We start from the raw sequence: 18,612 nt of genomic DNA on the forward strand, positions 1-18,612 counted from the left end.
GAGTGACAAAAATAAGGTGAAATTTATACTTTAACAATGATAATGTTGTTGTTGTTTAGTTTCTAAATTGTGTCCAAATATTTTGTGACCCCGTGGACTGTGGCCTGCCAAGCTCATCCATCCATGGGATTTCTTAGGCAAGAATACTTGAGCGGGTTGCCATTTCCTTGCCCAGGAGATCTTACTGACCCAGGGATCAAACCTGTGTCTCCTGTATTGGCAGGTGGATTCTTTACCACTGAGCTACCTGGGAAGTCCAAGTACATTAGAGAGCAGTTATTGAAGGTACAAAGCCTTTAAGCCAGTAATTCAATTCTGGGATCAACGTCATCTCAGAAAATGTCTTTTGTTTTTGTAGGCAGTTTTCCTTTTCACAAGTTGATTGCTCTGTCTTAAGGGGTCTTAAAAAAGAGAGGGAGAGAGGGGGAGAGAGGGGGGAGAGAGGGGGGAGAGAGGGGGGGAGAGAGAGAGAGAGAGAGAGAGAGAGAGAGAGAGAGAGAGAGAGAGAGAGAGACCGACCTTCTATCCAGCCTCTGTTTTGTCTATGAACTTGAGGTTCTAAAGAATGATGTTGGGTCATCTCAGCTCTCATTTCTTCATTCGGTATTGTTGCTCACATGGACTATTTTTTTTTTTCTGTTTTTTAATTCTGTCTACTTTTTAGTAGACAGAATTATCAGTAACCTCAGATATGCAGATGACACCACCTTTATGGCAGAAAGTGAAGAGGAACTAAAAAGCCTCTTGGTGAAAGTGAAAGAGGAGAGTGAAAAAGTTGTCTTAAAGCTCAACATTCAGAAAAGGAAGATCATGGCATCTGGTCCCATCGCTTCATGGGCAATAGATGGTGAAACAGTGGAAACAGTGTCAGACTTTATTTTTTGGGGCTCCAAAGTCACTGCAGATGGTGCCTGCAGCCATGAAATTAAAAAACACTTGCTCCTTGGAAGGAACGTTACGACAAACCTAGATAGCATATTCAAAAGCAGAGACATTACTTTGCCAACAAAGGTCCACCTAGTCAAGGCTATGGTTTTTCCAGTAGTCATGTATGGATGTGAGAGTTGGACTGTGAAGAAAGCTGAGTGCCAAAGAATTGATGCTTTTGAAGTGTGGTGTTGGAGAAGACTCTTGAGAGTCCCTTGGACTGCAAGGAGATCCAACCAGTCCATTATAAAGGAGATCAGTCCTGGGTGTTCTTTGGAAAGAATGATGCTAAAGCTGAAACTCCAATACTTTGACCACCTCATGCGAAGATTTGACTCACTGGAATAGACTCTGATGGTGGGACAGATTAGGGGCAGGAGGAGAAGGGGGCGACAGAAGATGAGATGGCTGGATGGCATCACTGACTCGATGGACGTGAGTTTGAGTGAACTCCAGGAGTTGGTGATGGACAGGGAGGCCTGGCGTGCTGCAATTCATGGGGTTGCAAAGAGTTGGACACGACTGAGTAACTGAAGTTGAACTGAACTTTTTAGTGGTTAAATCCATGGAGAATTTTCTTTTTCTTTCCAAGTGTTAATTTCAGAAATGAAATGCATTATCTAAAGCTGAGCACAGAATTGCAGGAGTCAATATCTGACTGCAGACAGTGTAGCCTATGGGCACAGCTTCCACTGTTACCAATGTGAATTAAACTGAGATTTGGAGGCAGAGTGCTTTTACTGCAGAGAAGTCTGTTTTGTTTTGTTTTGTTTTGTTTTGTTTTCCCCTCTTCCACAAACTTATTTCATAAATGTGTCCTACTGAGTTTAACTACATAATTTATTCCCAGAAACAATTCTTTCCTAAAAACAGTGGTATATTTTAACAGTGGTTGTGAAGAATAACTTTGAAAAGATTTTGTGAAAGTCTCTGTTTCTTTGTTAATGACAAGCTAGGCCAAGGTTGGGTTTCCTCTGTGTGCTTAGTACATGGCTAGTTAGTGATCATAATCAGAATCAACACACAGTTTTGCATGACATATAGAGGGTCAGAGATAGATGCTACCTGATTTCAGTAGGATACAGTCTCAGTAATGAAGAGAGAAAATTCTAGTCTCACTGATTTCCAATCCCGGCTCTGCCCTGTAGTTCAATTATCTTGAAGTTGAAGGTGGAGGCATCCTGCAGGCCACTGGAAGTAAGAGTCTGGTGTTAGAGGGAGAGATATGGGATGCGCATGGAGCCTCTGTGTTCTTCACTGAGCAGGTAGTAGCTGAATCTGTGAAGATGACATGATTGCCCAGTGAGAATGAATGAGAAGGCTCGATACTCAGAGAGAAAGCAGAGAGAAAAAGGAGGGGAGGAGACACACAACGAATAGCAAGGGAGAAAGCAGGAAGTAGGTTGGGGAGCCAAGGAAGGACAAGTCTGTTCAATGCAAGTGAGAAGGTGAGTCCGTGGAAAATTGTCACTTGATTTCGGGTCAGAAGGCTTCTGGTGACCTGAGTAACAGGCTTCAGATGGGAGGAGGCCAGACTGCAAAGGGCTGCAAATCCATGAGGTGTGGAGGGAGTTGAGGTGAAGACAGGCTACTCTTGAAAGGAGTTTGAAGCAAGAGAAGAGTCCATCTGGAATCTAGGGTGTGAGGATATGTTGCTGGTTGTTTGGATTTTAAGTTTGTGAGTCAGGTGTGTGTGAGGTGAGGGTGGGTATTTCCCTCTCTCCCTCATTCTCTTCAACAAACCAAATAGATTTGAGGTTCTGAGGTACATGTGTGAGTCAGACATGAAGCCCTCCCCTCTTGGGTCTCCTCTAGTCTCCCAGGGGAGGAAGACATCCAGAAACTCACCCCTTGATGCCTTTGGAATCCTAATTGCTGGAGCTCTGTCAAAAAATAAAGATCATGGCATCTAGTCCCTTACTTCTGGCAAATAGATGGGAAAACAATGGAAACAGCGACAGACTTCATTTTCTTGGGCTCCAAAATCACTGCAGATGGTGATTGCAGCCATGAAATTAAAAGACGCTTGCTCCTTGGAAGAAAAGCAATGACAAACCTAGATAGTGAATTAAAAAGCAGAGACATAACTTTGCTGACAGAGGTCCATCTAGTCAAAGCTATGGTTTTTCCAGTAGTCATTTATGTATGTGACTGTTGGACTATAAAGAAAGCTGAGTGCCAAAGAACTGGTGCTTTTGAACTGTGGTTTGGAGAAGACTCTTGAGAATTCCCTGGACAGCAAGGAGATCAAAGCAGTCAATCCTAAAGGAAATCAACCCTGAATATTCATTGGAAGGGCCGATGCTGAAACTGAAGCTCTAATACTTTGGCCACCTGATGTGAAGAGCCGACTTACTGGAAAAGACCCTGATTCTGGGAAAGATTGAAGGCAGGAGGAGAAGGGAATGACAGAGGATGAGATGGTTGAATGTCATCACTGACTCAATGGACATGAGTTTGAGCAAACTCTGCGAGGTGGTGAAGGACAGGGAAGCCTGGTGTGCTGCAGTCCATGGGGTCACAAAGATTCAGGCTCAACTTAGTGACTGAACAACAATACTGAGAAAGTCCTTATTATAATGTTTGGCTCATACAATAAACATCATGAGGACCACCCATAGTTTTATTTCTTAGAATGGGAAAGCACTCCTTACTGTTTTAACAAGTCTTTCAAGGAAAGGAGTTTAATTCTAACAAAATAGCTCATTAAAGTTTATCTTTGAAAAGTGTCGTTCATAAGGAGCCCTCTGTATCTATTTTCACTATTTCAGATGTTTCTGCTTGTGATTGGCGTGGTGGGTGTCATGGTGGCTTCAATTCCTTGGATTGCTATACTTGTGATTCCCCTTGGAATCATTTTCTTTGTTCTCCGGTGGTATTTCTTAAGGACGTCACGAGATGTGAAACGCCTGGAATCTACAAGTGAGTACCAGGGCTCTCAGGTTGGGATGGCAACGCAGGCTGGCTTCCATTTATGCTGTAATTAACCAGACCCCTGAAATTCCAGAGAGTCTATCTTTTGGAATTTCTCATTAATTTGACATTATGTAATTGAATGTGAAGGCCACTGTTGAGTCAATGTGGTCCTTAAGGTAAATGGAGCTGGGAGCAAGTCAACTGCAACTTTGCATTTTTAGCATAAAGAGGACAAATGTGAGCACCACGAGGACAGGAACCATTTCTGTCTTGTTTATGACATACTGCCTAACACAGAATATCCACTCTATAAATATTTTCCTTAAAAATAAAATATTTCATCATACTGGAACTAATGTAGAAGGGAAAAAGGAGTTTTTCTTCTCCTGGAGTTACCAGAAATGACAAGGATAGTAAAAGACTAGGAAAAGGAAAGGAGACATTAAGGAAATGTATGTCAGAAGTGACATATTTGAACAATACATTCATTTAATGTCCAAGTAAGTTGCAGCTGTTAAATGTATTAAAAAGATAAATCCTGTTATTTTCAGCTTTGCTCTTCATCATCACCAGTATATGGAGTGATATCACACTGTTTGTAATCCCTCCTTTCTCAAAACTTCTAATGTAAATAATGTTAAAAATATTAACAACAGACTGGTTCCAAATAGGAAAAGGAGTACGTCAAGGCTGTATATTGTCACCCTGCTTATTTAACTTATATGCAGAGTATATCATGAGAAACGCTGGACTTTAAGAAACACAAGCTGGAATCAAGATTGCTGGGAGAAATATCAATCACCTCAGATATGCAGATGACACCACCTTTATGGCAGAAAGTGAAGAGGAACTAAAAGCCTCTTGATGAAAGTGAAAGTGGAGAGTGAAAAAGTTGGCTTAAAGCTCAACATTCAGAAAACGAAGATCATGGCATCTGGTCCCATCACTTCATGGGAAATAGATGGGAAACAGTAGAAACAGTGTCAGACTTTATTTTTGGGGGGCTCCAAAATCACTGCAGATGTTGACTGCAGCCATGAAATTCAAAGACGCTTACTCCTTGGAAGAAAAGTTATGACCAACCTAGATAGCATATTCAAAAGCAGAGACATTACTTTGCCAACAAAGGTCCGTCTAGTCAAGGCTACGGTTTTTCCTGTGGTCATGTATGGATGTGAGAGTTGGACTGTGAAGAAGGCTGAGCACCGAAGAACTGATGCTTTTGAAGTGTGGTGTTGGAGAAGACTCTTGAGAGTCCCTTGGACTGCAAAGAGATCCAACCAGTCCATTCTGATGGAGATCGGCCCTGGGATTTCTTTGGAAGGAATGATGCTAAAGCTGAAGCTCCAGTACTTTGCGAAGAGTTGACTCATTGGAAAAGACTTTGATGCTGGGAGGGATTGGGGGCAGGAGGAGAAGGGGATGACGGAGGATGAGATGGCTGGATGGCATCACGGACTCTATGGACGTGAGTCTGAGTGAACTCCAGGAGATGGTGATGGACAGGGAGGCCTGGCATTCTGTCATGGGGTCACAAAGAGTCGGACACGACTGAGCGACTGAACTGAACTGAACTGAACTGAACTGAACTGAACTGAAGGAGGACACAGGGCAGGGAATCTGTTCAGTAGGCATTTGGTCTATTACTCCAATCAATTTTCTGCTTTTAGAATAATGAGGAACAAGGACTTCCCTGGTGATCCTGTGGATAAGACCCTGTGCTTCTACTGCAGGGGTCACAGCTTCAATCCCTGGTTGGGTAATAAGATCTCACACAGCACAGCCAAAAAATAAAAAAATACAAACAGAATAATGGGGGACACATTTTATGATTAATCTTTCTATTCTACAGATAATCACAGATGATGAAATAATTGAATTTATCTCATTATTAATGTACATATTCCATCAATATTAAAACAAAAAATAAAAGTAGAATTGTTATATATTTTTTAAAAAGTTATAAGAGCTGTAGCCAAAAGATAAGGAAGGAAGATATTTGTACCAGAGACCTCAATCATGAATAATTATTGCAAATTAATACCAACTTAACCTTCTAGAAAACAAGCCAAGAAGAGAAGCATATTGAGCCCCGAGGTTCTTTGTATCTACCAAGTGGAAAACAATCTAAGTTCATCTAAAGGAATTTTTCCCCTTTATTGTGGCATTTGTGTGCTTTGTTTTTAATAACAAAATGGTTAAGAGGTACTTATTCTAATTATTTGCAAAAAGGATAGTGATCATCCATTTTATAAAAGCTTTAGAAGTTTTCACTCATCAAGAGAACTAGCTAAACTCCTGTGAGGTGTGGTCTTGTGAGGTGTTTGTATGGATGGGGAGCATTAGAGTCCAGGTGTGTGGCATTCTGTTGATGTGACTTGGTAGCACGGTAGGACTTGGGGAGGCAGAAGAGGAAGTGATGAGCTCCATCCAGTCTTCTGTGTAGACAAGGCTTCAGACGTTTTATGATTTGAGGGTGCACATGAGCTGGAGTCATTCAGTAGTCTTGTTGGAAAAAGCAAGTCTCTGGTACATTCAAAGAAAGATTATTCCAGAAGGAACACGTGATTAAGATTTATACGTAGGGAGAGGGCCACTTCCCATCCACACAGAAGTGGAGAGAAGGGCACCTCCTGAGGCTTTTTTTTGAAGAAGCAGTACAGGATTTTCTCAATGTTTCATCTGAAGAGTCTGAGACCTTTGGCCCCAACTCTGTGGAATATTGGAATTTTTGGTACCCTAGTAGGTTGCAGGAATGTTAGACTGTAAATTCAATCCAAATACCCCCTTCTCCACACCCCAGATAACCACATGTGGTGGTGAGTTGATTAGAATTGTCTATGTTCTTTCTCTAGGTGGTGGGTCTGTGTCATAAATAATAACACTGCTGTTTTCTCTAAATAGTAACTGATAGTATATCTTTTTTGTGTGTGTGTGCAAAAACCCCTCCAAATTTATTGTTCAAAAGGTGTTTGTATACCCTAAATTTTACATAATGAAGATACAGAGTCACGCAGGGGCAGCAGTCCTGACCCTTTCTGTAAATATTTTTGTATACAAAAGGTCTCAGGTGATTTACATTATCTTCTGTCCCAGAGTCTTGCTAACACTTTTTGGCTCTCTCCTTTTTTTTTTTTTTTAATTTTTATTTTTACTTTATTTTACTTTACAATACTGTATTGGTTTTGCCATACATTGACATGAATCCACCACGGGTGTACATGCGATCCCAAACATGAACCCCCCTCCCACCTCCCTCCCCACAACTTCCCTCTGGGTCATCCCCGTGCACCAGCCCCAAGCATGCTGTATCCTGCATCAAACAGACTGGTGATTCGATTCTTACATGATAGTATACATGTTTCAATGCCATTCTCCCAAATCATCCCACCCTCTCCCTCTCCCTCTGAGTCCAAAAGTCCGCTACACACATCTGCAAGCAATAAATCTGGAAGCAATAAATGCTGGAGAGGGTGTGGAGAAAAGGGAACCCTCCTACACTGTTGGTGGGAATGCAAACTAGTCCAACCACTATGGAAAACAGTGTGGAGATTTCTTAAAAAATTGCAAATAGAACTGCCATATGACCCAGCAATCCCACTGCTGGGCATACACACCGAGGAAACCAGAATTGAAAGAGACACATGTACCCCAATGTTCATCGCAGCACTGTTTATAATAGCCAGGACATGAAAGCAACCTAGATGTCCATCAGCAGATGAATGGATAAGAAAGCTGTGGTACATATACACAATGGAGTATTACTCAGCCATTAAAAAGAATACATTTGAATCAGTTCTAATGAGATGGATGAAACTGGAGCCAATTATACAGAGTGAAGTAAGCCAGAAAGAAAAACACCAATACAGTATACTAACACATATATATGGAATTTTGAAAGATGGCAATGATGACCCTGTATGCAAGATAGTAAAAAAGACACAGATGTGATAATATATCTTAAGGTCACACCTGGAGCCTTCAGCAAGAAGGACACCTGACTGCTGTGGCCAGAAGGCATAAACCTGCTTCATCCTTATGCTCTGAAGGACTACTAAAGTGCTGAGGTTTTGTTTCAGCTGTCTCTAGAAACTTAGGTTGAAGTTTTCATCTTAATTTTCGGCTGATTATACTGGGTTTATTTGGCACATTTTTGCAAAATTGAGTAGACCAATAGTCACAGAGCAGTGTATAACACCTGAATGACATTTGATTGCCTTTCGCTAGCCAACTCTTTTTTGTTTGTTTTTAAAGTTTTTATTTTGTATTGTTCAATTGCTCAGTTCAGTTCAATTGTTCAGTTCAGTTGCTCAGTCATGTCCGACTTTGCAACCGCATGGACTTCAGCATGCCAGGTCTCCCTGTTCATCACCAACTCCCAGGGTTTACTCAGACTCATGTCCATTGAGTCAGTGATGCCATACAACCATCTCATCCCCTGCCGTCTTCTTCTCCTCCCACCTTCAATTTTTCCTAGCATCAGGGTCTTTTCAAATAAGTCAGTTCTTTGTATCAGGTGGCCAAAGTATTGGAGTTTCAGCTTCAGCATCAGTCCTCCTAGTGAATATTCGACTGTTTCCTTTAGGGTGGACTGGTTGGATCTCCTTGCTGTCCAAGGGACTCTCAAGAGTCTTCTCCAATTGCACAGTTCAGAAGCATAAATTCTTTGGTGCTCAGCTTTCTTTATAGTCCAACTCTCACATCCATACATGACTACTGGAAAAGCCATAGCTTTGACTAGATAGACCTTTGTTGGCAAAGTAATGTCTCTGCTTTTGAATATGCTATCTAGGTTGGTCATAACTTTCTTTCCAAGGAGTAAGTGTCTTTTAATTTCATGGCTGCACTCACCATCTGTCGTTATTTTGGAGTCCCCCAAAATAAAGTCTGTCACTGTTTCCAGTGATCAATGCAAAGAGAGGAAAACAATAGAATGGGAAGGACTAAAGATGTCTTCAAGAAAATTAAAAATACAAAGGGGATATTTCATGCAAAGATGGGCACAATAAAGACAGAAATCGTATGGACCTAATAGAAGCAGAAGATATTAAGAAGAGGTGGCAAGAATACACAGAACTATACAGAAAGATCTTCACGATCCAGATAATCATGATGGTGTGATCACTAACCTAGGGCCAGACATCCTGGAATGCAAAATCAAGTGGGCCTCAGGAAGCATCACTACAAACAAAGCTAGTGGAGGTGATGGGATTCCAGTTGAGCTATTTCAAATCCTAAATGATGATGCTGTGAAAGTGCTCACTCAATATGCCAGCAAATTTGGAAAACTCAGCAGTGGCAACAGGACTGGAAAAATTCAGTTTTCACTCCAGTCCCAAAGAAGGGCAATGCCAAAGAATGCTCAAACTACCACATAACTGCACTCATCTCACACACTAGCAAAGTAATTTTGTATTGGGTTATAGCCAATTAACAAGCAATGTTGTGATGGCTTCAGGTGAACAATGAAAGAACTCAGTCATACATATACATGTATCCATTCTCCCCCAAACTCCTCTCCCATCCCGGTTGCACTTAACATTCCATGTACTACACAGTAGATACTTGTTGGTTATCCATTTTAAATACAGCACTGTGTATACATCCATCCAAAACTCCCTAATTATCTGTCTTCTCATCCTTCACCCAGCGACCATATGTTCGTTCTCTAAGTGTGTGAGTCTGTTTCTGTTTTGTAAATTCACTTGTATCATTTCTTATTAGATTCCACATATAAGGGATTTCATATGATATTTCTCCCTCTTTGTCTGACTTCATTCATATGACACTCTCTAGGTCAATCCATGTTGCTTTTCATTCTTTTTGGTGGTCTAGGCCACTCTTTGCATTTAGCAGTGTCTGAATGATGAATTCATATGCAAATTCTGTCTGAAAGTCTGCTGTGATCAACTAGCAATGCCTGCCACAGGCATTGCTTGCAATGAGTTAGCATATTTGTCAGATGTATTGAGACCATGGATCCTCAAGTCTGCTGTTTTAAGGGGTTCTCATACCAGATTCCCAGGAACTTTGTTCAATTTCTGCTGCTTAATAAGATGTACAGTAATGGCAAAGGCTGTTGGATATTAACTGAGTTAGATCTAGGAGTTTTCTGAACATAAATAACTAAGTCTGGAGAAAAATGCCTGTAGTCACACATGGGCATCCTTAACCTTGCTTATTCTCCCTCAGAGACACTGCAGCTGTGAATAAAAGCCCAGCCTTGGGAATAAGGGGCTTTCTAGGTGGTGCTAGTGGTAAAGAACTTGCCTGCCAATGCAGTAGACATAAGAGATATAGGTTTGATCCCTGGAGTGGGAAAATTCCCTGGAGAAAGAAATGGTAACCCACTTAAGTATTTTTGCCTGGAGAATCCCATGGACAGAGGAGACTTGCAGGCTGCAGTCCATAGGGTCACAAAGAGTTGGACATGACTGAAATGAATTAGTACACATGTACACACTTGGGAATAAAACAGAGTTGGGTATGACATCTGCTCTACCACTTAGGTTAATTTACTTAATCTTGGGCACTGAGTGTTCTTAATCCCTCAGTTTCTGGGATTCCTATGAGAATTTCTTGAGTTGATGCTTATAAAGTACTTGCTGGCCACTGCCAAAAACACAGAACCTTGAACAAGAGGAAATAAGAACATAGGAACAACTAGCGATGTGATCACTCACCTAGAGCCAGACATCCTGGATGAATTCAAGTGGTTCGTAGGAAGCATCACTACAAACAAAGCTAGTACAGGGGATCCAATTCCAGCTGAGCTATTTCAAATCCTAAAAGATGCTGTTAAGTTGCAGCAAACTCAATATGCCAGCAGATTTGGACAACTCAGCAGTTGCCAGAGGACTGTAAAAGTCAGTTTTCATTCCAATCTCAAAGAAAGGCAATGCCAAAGAATGTTCAAACTACTGCACAATTGCAATCATTTCTATGCTAGCAAGGTAATGCTCAAAACCCTTCAAGGTAGGCTTCAACAGTACATTAACCGAGAACTACCCAGATGAGCAAGCTGGATTTAGAAAAGGCAGAAGAACCAGAGATCAAATTACCAACATCGGTTGGATCCTAGAAAAAGCAAAGGAATTCCAGCTCAGTTCAGTTCAGTAGCTCAGTTGTGTCTGACTCTTTGAGACTCCATGGACCACAGCATGCCAGGCCTCCCTGTCCATCACCAACTCCCAGAGTTTACCCAAACTCATGTCCATTGATTCAGTGATGCCATCCAACCATCTCATCCCCTGCCGTCCCCTTCTCCTCCCACCTGTCCTCCTCCTTTGTCATCCCCTTCTCCTCCTGCCTTCAATCTTTCCCTGCATCCGGGTCTTTTCAAATGAATCAGGTCTTCACATCAGGTGGCCAAGTATTGGAGTTTCAGTTCCAACATCAGTCCTTCGAATGAACACTCAGGACTGATCTCCTTTAGGGAAGAATTTCAGAAAACCATCTATTTGTTCTTCATTGACTACATGGAAGTTTGTGTGAGTCACAACTGTGGGAAATTCTTGAAGAGATGGGAATACCAGACCACCATACCTGCCTGCTGAGAAACCTGTATGCAAGACAAGAAGCAACAGTTAGAAGTGGACATGAAACAACGGACTGGTTCCAAATCAGGAAAGGAGTATGTCAAGTCTGTACATTGTCACTCTGCTTATTTAACTTATATGCAGAGGACATCAAGCAAAATGCCAGGCTGAGTGAATCACAAGCTGGAATCAACATTTCTGGGAGAAATACCAACAACCTCAGATATACAGATGATACCACTCTAATGGCAGGAAGCAAAAAGAACTAAAGAATCTCTTGATGAAGGTGAAAGAGGAGAGTGAAAAAGCTGGCTTAAAACTCAACATTCAAAACACTAGATCATGGCATCCAGTACCATCACATCATGGCAAATATATGGAGAAAAAGTTGAGACAGTGACAGACTTTATTTTCTTAGGCTCTAAAATCGCTATGGATGGTGACCACAGTCATGAAATTAAAAGATACTTGCTCCTTGGAAGAAAAACTATGAAAAACCTAGACAGCATATTACAAAGCAGAGACATCATTTTGCCAACAAAGGTCTGTGTAGCCAAAGCTATGGTTTTTCCAGTAGTCATGTATGGATGTGAGAGTTGGACCATAAAGAAGGTTGAGCACCGAAAAATTGATGCTTTTGAAATTTGGTGCTGGAGAAGACTCTTGAGAGTCCCTTGGACAGCAAGGAGATCAAACCAGTAAATAGTAAAGAAAATAAGTTCTGAATATTCATTGGAAGGGCTGATGATGAATCTGAAGCTCTAATACTTTGGCCACCTGATCTGACAAGCCAACTCATTGGATAAGACCCTGATGCTGGGAAAGATTGAGGGTGGGAGGAGAAGGGAACGACAGAGGATTAAATAGTTAGATAGTATTACTGACTCAATGGACATGAATTTGAGCAAACTCTGAGAGATAGTGCAGGACAGGGAAGCCTGGCATGCTGCAGTTCATTTGGTCGTAAAGAGTCAGACACGACTTAGGGACTGAACAACAACTAGCAGGTCTCATGAAGCATGAATGATACCTGTAGGAAGGCTGTCAGCCCAGGGTCATTGCATGCAATTCCCTGGCCTCCCTCTTTCAGGGAAGTTATGCTGGCCTTGTGGGATTTGTTCCCAAGTGTCCTCAGGGTTATGGAAAATGTAGCTGTCACACGAAATGTAAAGTTACACACGTCTGTGACTGCTGAGTGATGCCATGTCTGTTACATATCTGCTTCAGGATAGTGAGCTCAGTGTTTGTGGGAAAAGGATGTTACATTGGGCAACATAATACCAGAGCCTTGACATCCCCTCTTCCCCTGTATTAGTTAATGGTCTTTGCAGACCCTCCCATTCTAAGTGGGGTTTGAAAGAAACCGGATGGCTTTTCATAGGTGTGCATTCCCTCTGGCCTGCTGTAACTCTTGGGCATGAGGTGAGGTAGATGGTGGGATGTTTGGTTCCCTGGTGTTCAAGGCTGAGATGACACCTGGTTTCTAAAGTCGACCCTGCCCTCCATCCCTGCTGGAGAGAATCAGTTGCAGCTTTGATCTCCCTACAGGGAAGCAGGTGAGGGAGGCCTTGTTGAAGAGTTCGTTCCAGGACTCTCCCTGGGTGAACAGTCATGTCTGCTTCCTGCTCAGAAGCCTTGTCTGTGATGAGTGATTTTGCTGTGAAAATGGGAGCCTGGTTCTAGTGAGTTTTCTGTGCTCTCTGGAGCTGGACCCCTGGCATCCTTCTAACAGGGTGATGGCCCTGGAATTTACCTGCATCATCCCTGTGAGAACTCTGGTTCCAGACTGAGTTCTGGGGTTGTATTGGAACTCCTGCTGGGATGCAGAAAAGCCCTGAACAGAGATCCAAGCCTCTCTGAGCATGAGCTCATTCTGTTTGTGTTGCTCTTATAAAGGCAAAGTTATAGGAAGCTAAAATAAAATGTTATTCAGCTTAATTAAGACAGAGAGCCATGTGGATGCTGAAATGAGAACACAGGCACACAACTGGATGACCAAAGCAAAGCATCACTGACTCACTTTCAGCTCTTTGCCTGAGCAAAGTACAAAGGGGAAATGTTTGATCATGTTCAGGTTCAGAGAAGGTTTTTCCTTTAAGTTAGTGTCAGAGGTGGAGTCCTAATAGTTATGGTTCCTGGTCAGACACCCCCAGGTGGAAAGAGCCCCAGAGCAGAGTAGATGGTGAGTTGGCCTCCAGCATAAGCTGTCCTCCCCCAGCCAGGGCTTCCTACCCTCTCTGAGCTCCAGTGTCTCACAGGAGGAAGCCTGCTCCTTCCTTGCTGGTAGAACCAAGGACACTAAGCATAAGAGGAGGTTCTATGTCTTTGCCCCCTTGTACCCCAGCCCCCACCCCCAATGCAGTGCCCATGTGCATGTTGCTACTGATTACACTGTCACCCAGACAGATATTTGGATGTTAGGCTAAGGAGTCAGGCCCTGAAAATAATTTGGACTTCTTGCCCTTGACATTTTTTCCCTATCATTTTATAAAATCTCCATAGCCTCCTGAAAGATAAATGATAAACCCCCAGGTTTTACTAACAGCTCTTCTCAGGAAATGCACAAGTAACAAGGTGATGTCAGTATTTCCTGCTGATACAACACAAGTTATCACTCGTGCTGGACAGAGGTCACAGTCTCACAATCTGCCCCTGACAACAGCAAGTTACAGCCAGCCTTGTTCACGGTGGAGAATGAGAACTATAAGGGGTCCTCCCTGCCGAACAGCCTGCAGCCCACCTGCTCCCTGATGGGCAGGAGCCTGACCCTGGTGCTCATGGTCAGTATGCTCTTAGAGAAGATGGCAGGAAACGAACGACCAGTCATATGACACCAGACCCAAAAGCCACATGAAATCACTCAAAAGAGGACACTAAGGCCACTGTCAGATTCTAAAAAGGTGGTGAGTGTCACATGCCACAGTGACCTCCAAACACCAGGACAGGTGTCCAGCAGGCAGTTATGAAAGCATCCATCAGGTTCCCAGAGCAGAAGTCAAGACCATTCAAAGGCTCCTCATCTGCCGGGTCCTGAGGGCCCAAGGGCAGTGCAGTGCCGGGTGTTCCGTGACCCGCACAGAGGCTCCTTGGTGCAGGTGCAGAGGAAGGCCCAGGATGGGGAGGCGGCAGACTGTCTGCTCCCCTTACTCGTCTCACCCTGTCCTGGGTCTGGCTCTGGTCTAGAGTCGGGGATGTACTGACTCTATCCCAGCCCTTAGGCTATTCATCTGAGGTGGAGACGGCACACAAAATTCAGTGTGGTGAGGACTCTAATGAGGAATTAAATTTTGGAATGCCATTGACTCATAAATTAGTGAATAATTACTCAGTGATGAAATAGAATGGCATACTGCCATTTGGAGAAACATGGATGGAAAGAATATTATTCTTAGTAAAGTAATTCAGAGGAAAGCAAATGTGATACGTTATCACTTTTACTTGGAATCTAAAAAATAAAAGACCATATGCAAATAGAAATAGACTCAGAGATAGAAAGCAAACTTATGGTTACCAAAGGGGACAGGGAGGGAGGAACAAATTAGGAATATAGGATTAACAGATAAATATTACTATGTAAAATAAGTAAACAACAAGGATTGACTGTAAAGCACAGGGAATTTTATTCAGTATCTTGTAATAAGTTGTAAGGGAGAAGGCAATGGCAACCCACTCCAGTACTCTTGCCTGGAGAATCCCATGGACCGGGGAGGCTGGTGGGCTGCCATCTATGGGGACTTAGCAGCAGCAGCAATAAACTGTAATGGAATATAATCAGAAAAAAAAAAAAAAGTGACTCACTGTGCTATATACCTGAAACTAACATATTGTTGTAAATCAGCTGTCCATATATATATATATATATATATATATATATATATATATATATTTAATTGTGAACAATTTCCACCTGGAGAGATGCGAGAAGAATTTGGAGGAAGGTGTATTTGAGAGGACCTTGATGAATTAGTTGCAAGGAAATCCAACCAGTCCATTCTGGAGATCAGCCCTGGGATTTCTTTTGGAGGGAATGATGCTGAAGCTGAAACTCCAGTACTTTGGCCACCTCATGTGAAGAGTTGACTCATTGGAAAAGACTCTGATGCTGGGAGGGATTGGGGGCAGGAGGAGAAGGGGACGACAGAGGAAGAGATGGCTGGATGGCATCACCGACTCGATGGACTTGAGTCTGAGTGAACTCCAGGAGTTGGTGATGGACAGAGAGGCCTGGCGTGCTGCAATTCATGGGGTTGCAAAGATTTGGACACGACTGAGTGACTGAACTAAACTTGCCTAAATCTAGCTTCAATCTGAATTTGGTCAAAGAGGGATTCAAAGAGAATCTTTAACTTCCAGCTTGTTAAAGTGAAGTTTGGTGTGAACAGGAGTTTCAGGGTCACATGAAGGATCCTCTCCAAAAGGGGCAGCTTCCTTCCCCAGGCAGCCCTCCAGGAAGCCCTGGGTGTGCCCTTTGGCAGGACGTGTGACCACAGAGCCCAAGAGGCAGTGGTTTCCTCATATGCAGCCTTCCTGACTTTCTCTGTCATGTGTCTGTCTCTGTTTCCCCAGCACAGAGTCCAGTGTTTTCTCACTTAGCATCTTCTCTCCTGGGACTCGGGACCATCCGGGCGTACAAAGCCGAACACAAGTTTCAGAAACTTTTCGATGCACACCAGGATTTGCACTCAGGTCTGTAAGTTTCTTGAGATGATTTCAAAGGATGAGATCTGCTGCCTTCTGAGGCCTGACCTTCTTCTCAGGTGGCCTGGCTGCTCCCACTTCTCTCTGTGTCTCCCCTCATCCCCCTCTGCACACCTGCCTTCCCCATCCTTCCTTTCAGCATCCGTCTGTGCACCCCTCTTCACCATCACCCCCTGCTTTTCTCCCCTGCCTTGTTTGTGTTGTCCTTCATCCTTCCATCACTGTGTTCTGTGGTTTTCTCTCTCTTTAGGGCAGGAGTTAAGAAACTTTTTTTGTTCTTGTCTGTAAAGATCCAGATAGAAAAAATTTGTAGGCTTTTTGTACTGTACTATCTCTGTTGCAGCTACTCACTTTTGCTGTTGTAGGCTTTTTGTACTGTACTGTCTCTGTTGCAGCTACTCACCTTTGCTGTTGTAGCACAAAGACAGACAAATATAATATGTCAGCAAATGGCCAGGACTGTGTTCCAGTAAAACTTTACAGAACCAGGAAGTGGCTGTTCTTGGCCCATAGGCTTTAGTTTATTGACTCTCTTTTCAGAGTATGCAGGAGGCAGATGTGACTGAGGAATATAATTTCCTGATTTGCCACCCACTTGATTATACTTTATATCAGTGATGTTTTTTCTAGGAAGAAATTTCAGAATTTCCACTAAGTCTAAAATTTTGATCTATCTCTCCAATTTTTATTCTGTTTTGAAGATCATGACTGCCTGTAGAAAGCCACATTCAGATCTTGTTAGCTGATGGTCCTTTAGATATTGGCTCCTAAAAGTAGACACATGTAGGGCCATGTAATGAGTGCAGAAGGTGCTGGAAACAGTGTAAGCTGTGCTGTCTGCTATTAGAGAGCTGGGAACAGTCAACATGTGAGAGGATGACCTTCATGTTGAGGTCCAGCACTGCAGGAAATGTGCCAATTAGACATTTTCCCCTCTTTTTCCTTGTGATTATATTTCTGTCGATAACCTGTGAGTTGAGGTTTTCAGTGTATGCTTCTCATAAAGGTGCTGGACTGATTCTGTATGTGCTATATGCTATCTTTGTCAGAACCTAGCTTTCTGGAATGTTCAGCTTCCTTGAATGTGTAACTTTGCTGTTCTACTTTGTGTAAATGCTTAACTAAGCAAAATGCTCTCCTTCATTAGAAACAGCTAACATGGTTTTTATATTTATTCATTATACTTATTCACAAATCCAGAGGCTTGGTTTCTGCTTTTGACGACGTCCCGATGGCTTGCTGTGTATCTGGATGTCATCTGTGCCATCTTTGTCACTGTTGTTGCCTTTGGGGCCCTGATTCTGGCAGATAGTAAGTAAAAATCTGAATATTTATGGAATTCTTACAGTTTATAGCTTCATTTCCAGGTATTAATTTAAACTCTTTCCATCTTGTCTAATACATACTCTTTGGTTCTAATGAATTGTATAAAGTGTTTGTAGCATGTGACTCCACAGTGTGGTTCATGTGAAGTCATTTGCATCTTGAGAACTTTTATCTTTTTTTTCCATTTATTTATTTACAGTAGATCCTTGTTGAGTCCTTTTTTAAAAAAATATTGATTTACAATGTTGTATTAGTTGCAGATGTGCAGCCAAGTGAATCTGTTATTGTGTGCTCAGTCTCTAAGCCATGTCAGCTCTTTGAAACCCCATGGGCTGTAGTCTGCTAGGCTCCTCTGTCCATGGGATTTTCCAGAATGCTGGAGTGAGTTGCCATTTCCTTTTTCAGGGGACCGTCCCTATCCAGAGATTGGACTTTTGTCTTCTGCATTAGCAGGCAGATTCTTTACCACTGAGCCACCTGGGAAACCCAAATCTGTTATATATATATCCCCCTTATTTTGGATTCTTTTTTTCTACTTCATGAACATTGGGCTGCATACAATTTTTTAGTAATTTGCATTTTAAGTAATACTCCAAATAAATTGCTCTGTTGGAAAGAATTTTTCTTTCCGGCTTTTGGAATCTTCAGGAACAAAGACCATGTATGAACATCCCTGTTGCAGCAGACCTGTGTTGACTTGGGTGCCTGCTTTGACTTACTTGGGTGCCTGCTTTGACTTACTTGGGCAGTTCTTTTATCTTTATTTTTTAGAATTTTTATAGGGGTATATTTGATTTGCACTGTTGTTTCCGTGTGCAATAATTCATGTGTACAGCAAGGTGAATCTGCTATACATATATCTAGTCTTTTTTAGATTTTTTTCTTGTATAAGTCATTACAGAGTTCCCTATAGTTTATAGTAGGCCCTTATTAGTTAACTATTTTATATATAAGAGTGTGTAAGTATTAATCTTTCAAATTATCTCTCTCCTCTCTTATCCTGGTATTTTCTGCATTTGTAACTTTATTTCTGTTTTGTAGATAAGTTCATTTGTAGCCTTTTGTTGGATTCTGCATATAGGCAATATCATATGCTATCTGTCTTTGTCTGACTTACTTTGCTCATTATGACAATCTCTAGGTCCATCCATGTTGCTGCAAATGGCGTTATTTACTCCTTTTTATGTCTGAGTAATAGTCCATTGTA

General features: G+C 42.2%; 1 protein-coding gene across 11 annotated transcripts in view; it reads left to right on the forward strand.

Moving 5' to 3' along the window:
- The window catches only part of LOC106991387 (ATP-binding cassette sub-family C member 4-like), a 589,015-nt gene that overhangs the window by 505,562 nt on the left and 64,841 nt on the right, over positions 1–18,612 (forward strand). For 7 of the 11 annotated variants that reach the window (XR_009595284.1, XM_042254994.1, XM_060394635.1 and 4 more), the window contains exons 21-23: positions 3,699–3,849; positions 15,948–16,067; positions 17,280–17,390. The exons of 1 other annotated variant lie outside the window; for it this stretch is intronic. Coding sequence is in view for 9 of the 10 variants with exons in the window: in XM_042254994.1 (XP_042110928.1) it covers positions 3,699–3,849; positions 15,948–16,067; positions 17,280–17,390 (382 nt within the window). In the remaining variant the exon portion in view is untranslated. Of the gene's footprint in view, positions 1–223; positions 286–664; positions 3,654–3,698; positions 3,850–4,571; positions 4,692–15,947; positions 16,068–17,279; positions 17,391–18,612 lie in introns of those variants that run through there. 3 more of the 11 variants (XM_060394637.1, XM_042255000.2, XM_042255001.2) reach the window with 3 other exon arrangements.

Source organism: Ovis aries, chromosome 10 (assembly GCF_016772045.2).
Source record: "Ovis aries strain OAR_USU_Benz2616 breed Rambouillet chromosome 10, ARS-UI_Ramb_v3.0, whole genome shotgun sequence".
NCBI classification, from domain to species: Eukaryota; Metazoa; Chordata; class Mammalia; order Artiodactyla; family Bovidae; genus Ovis; species Ovis aries.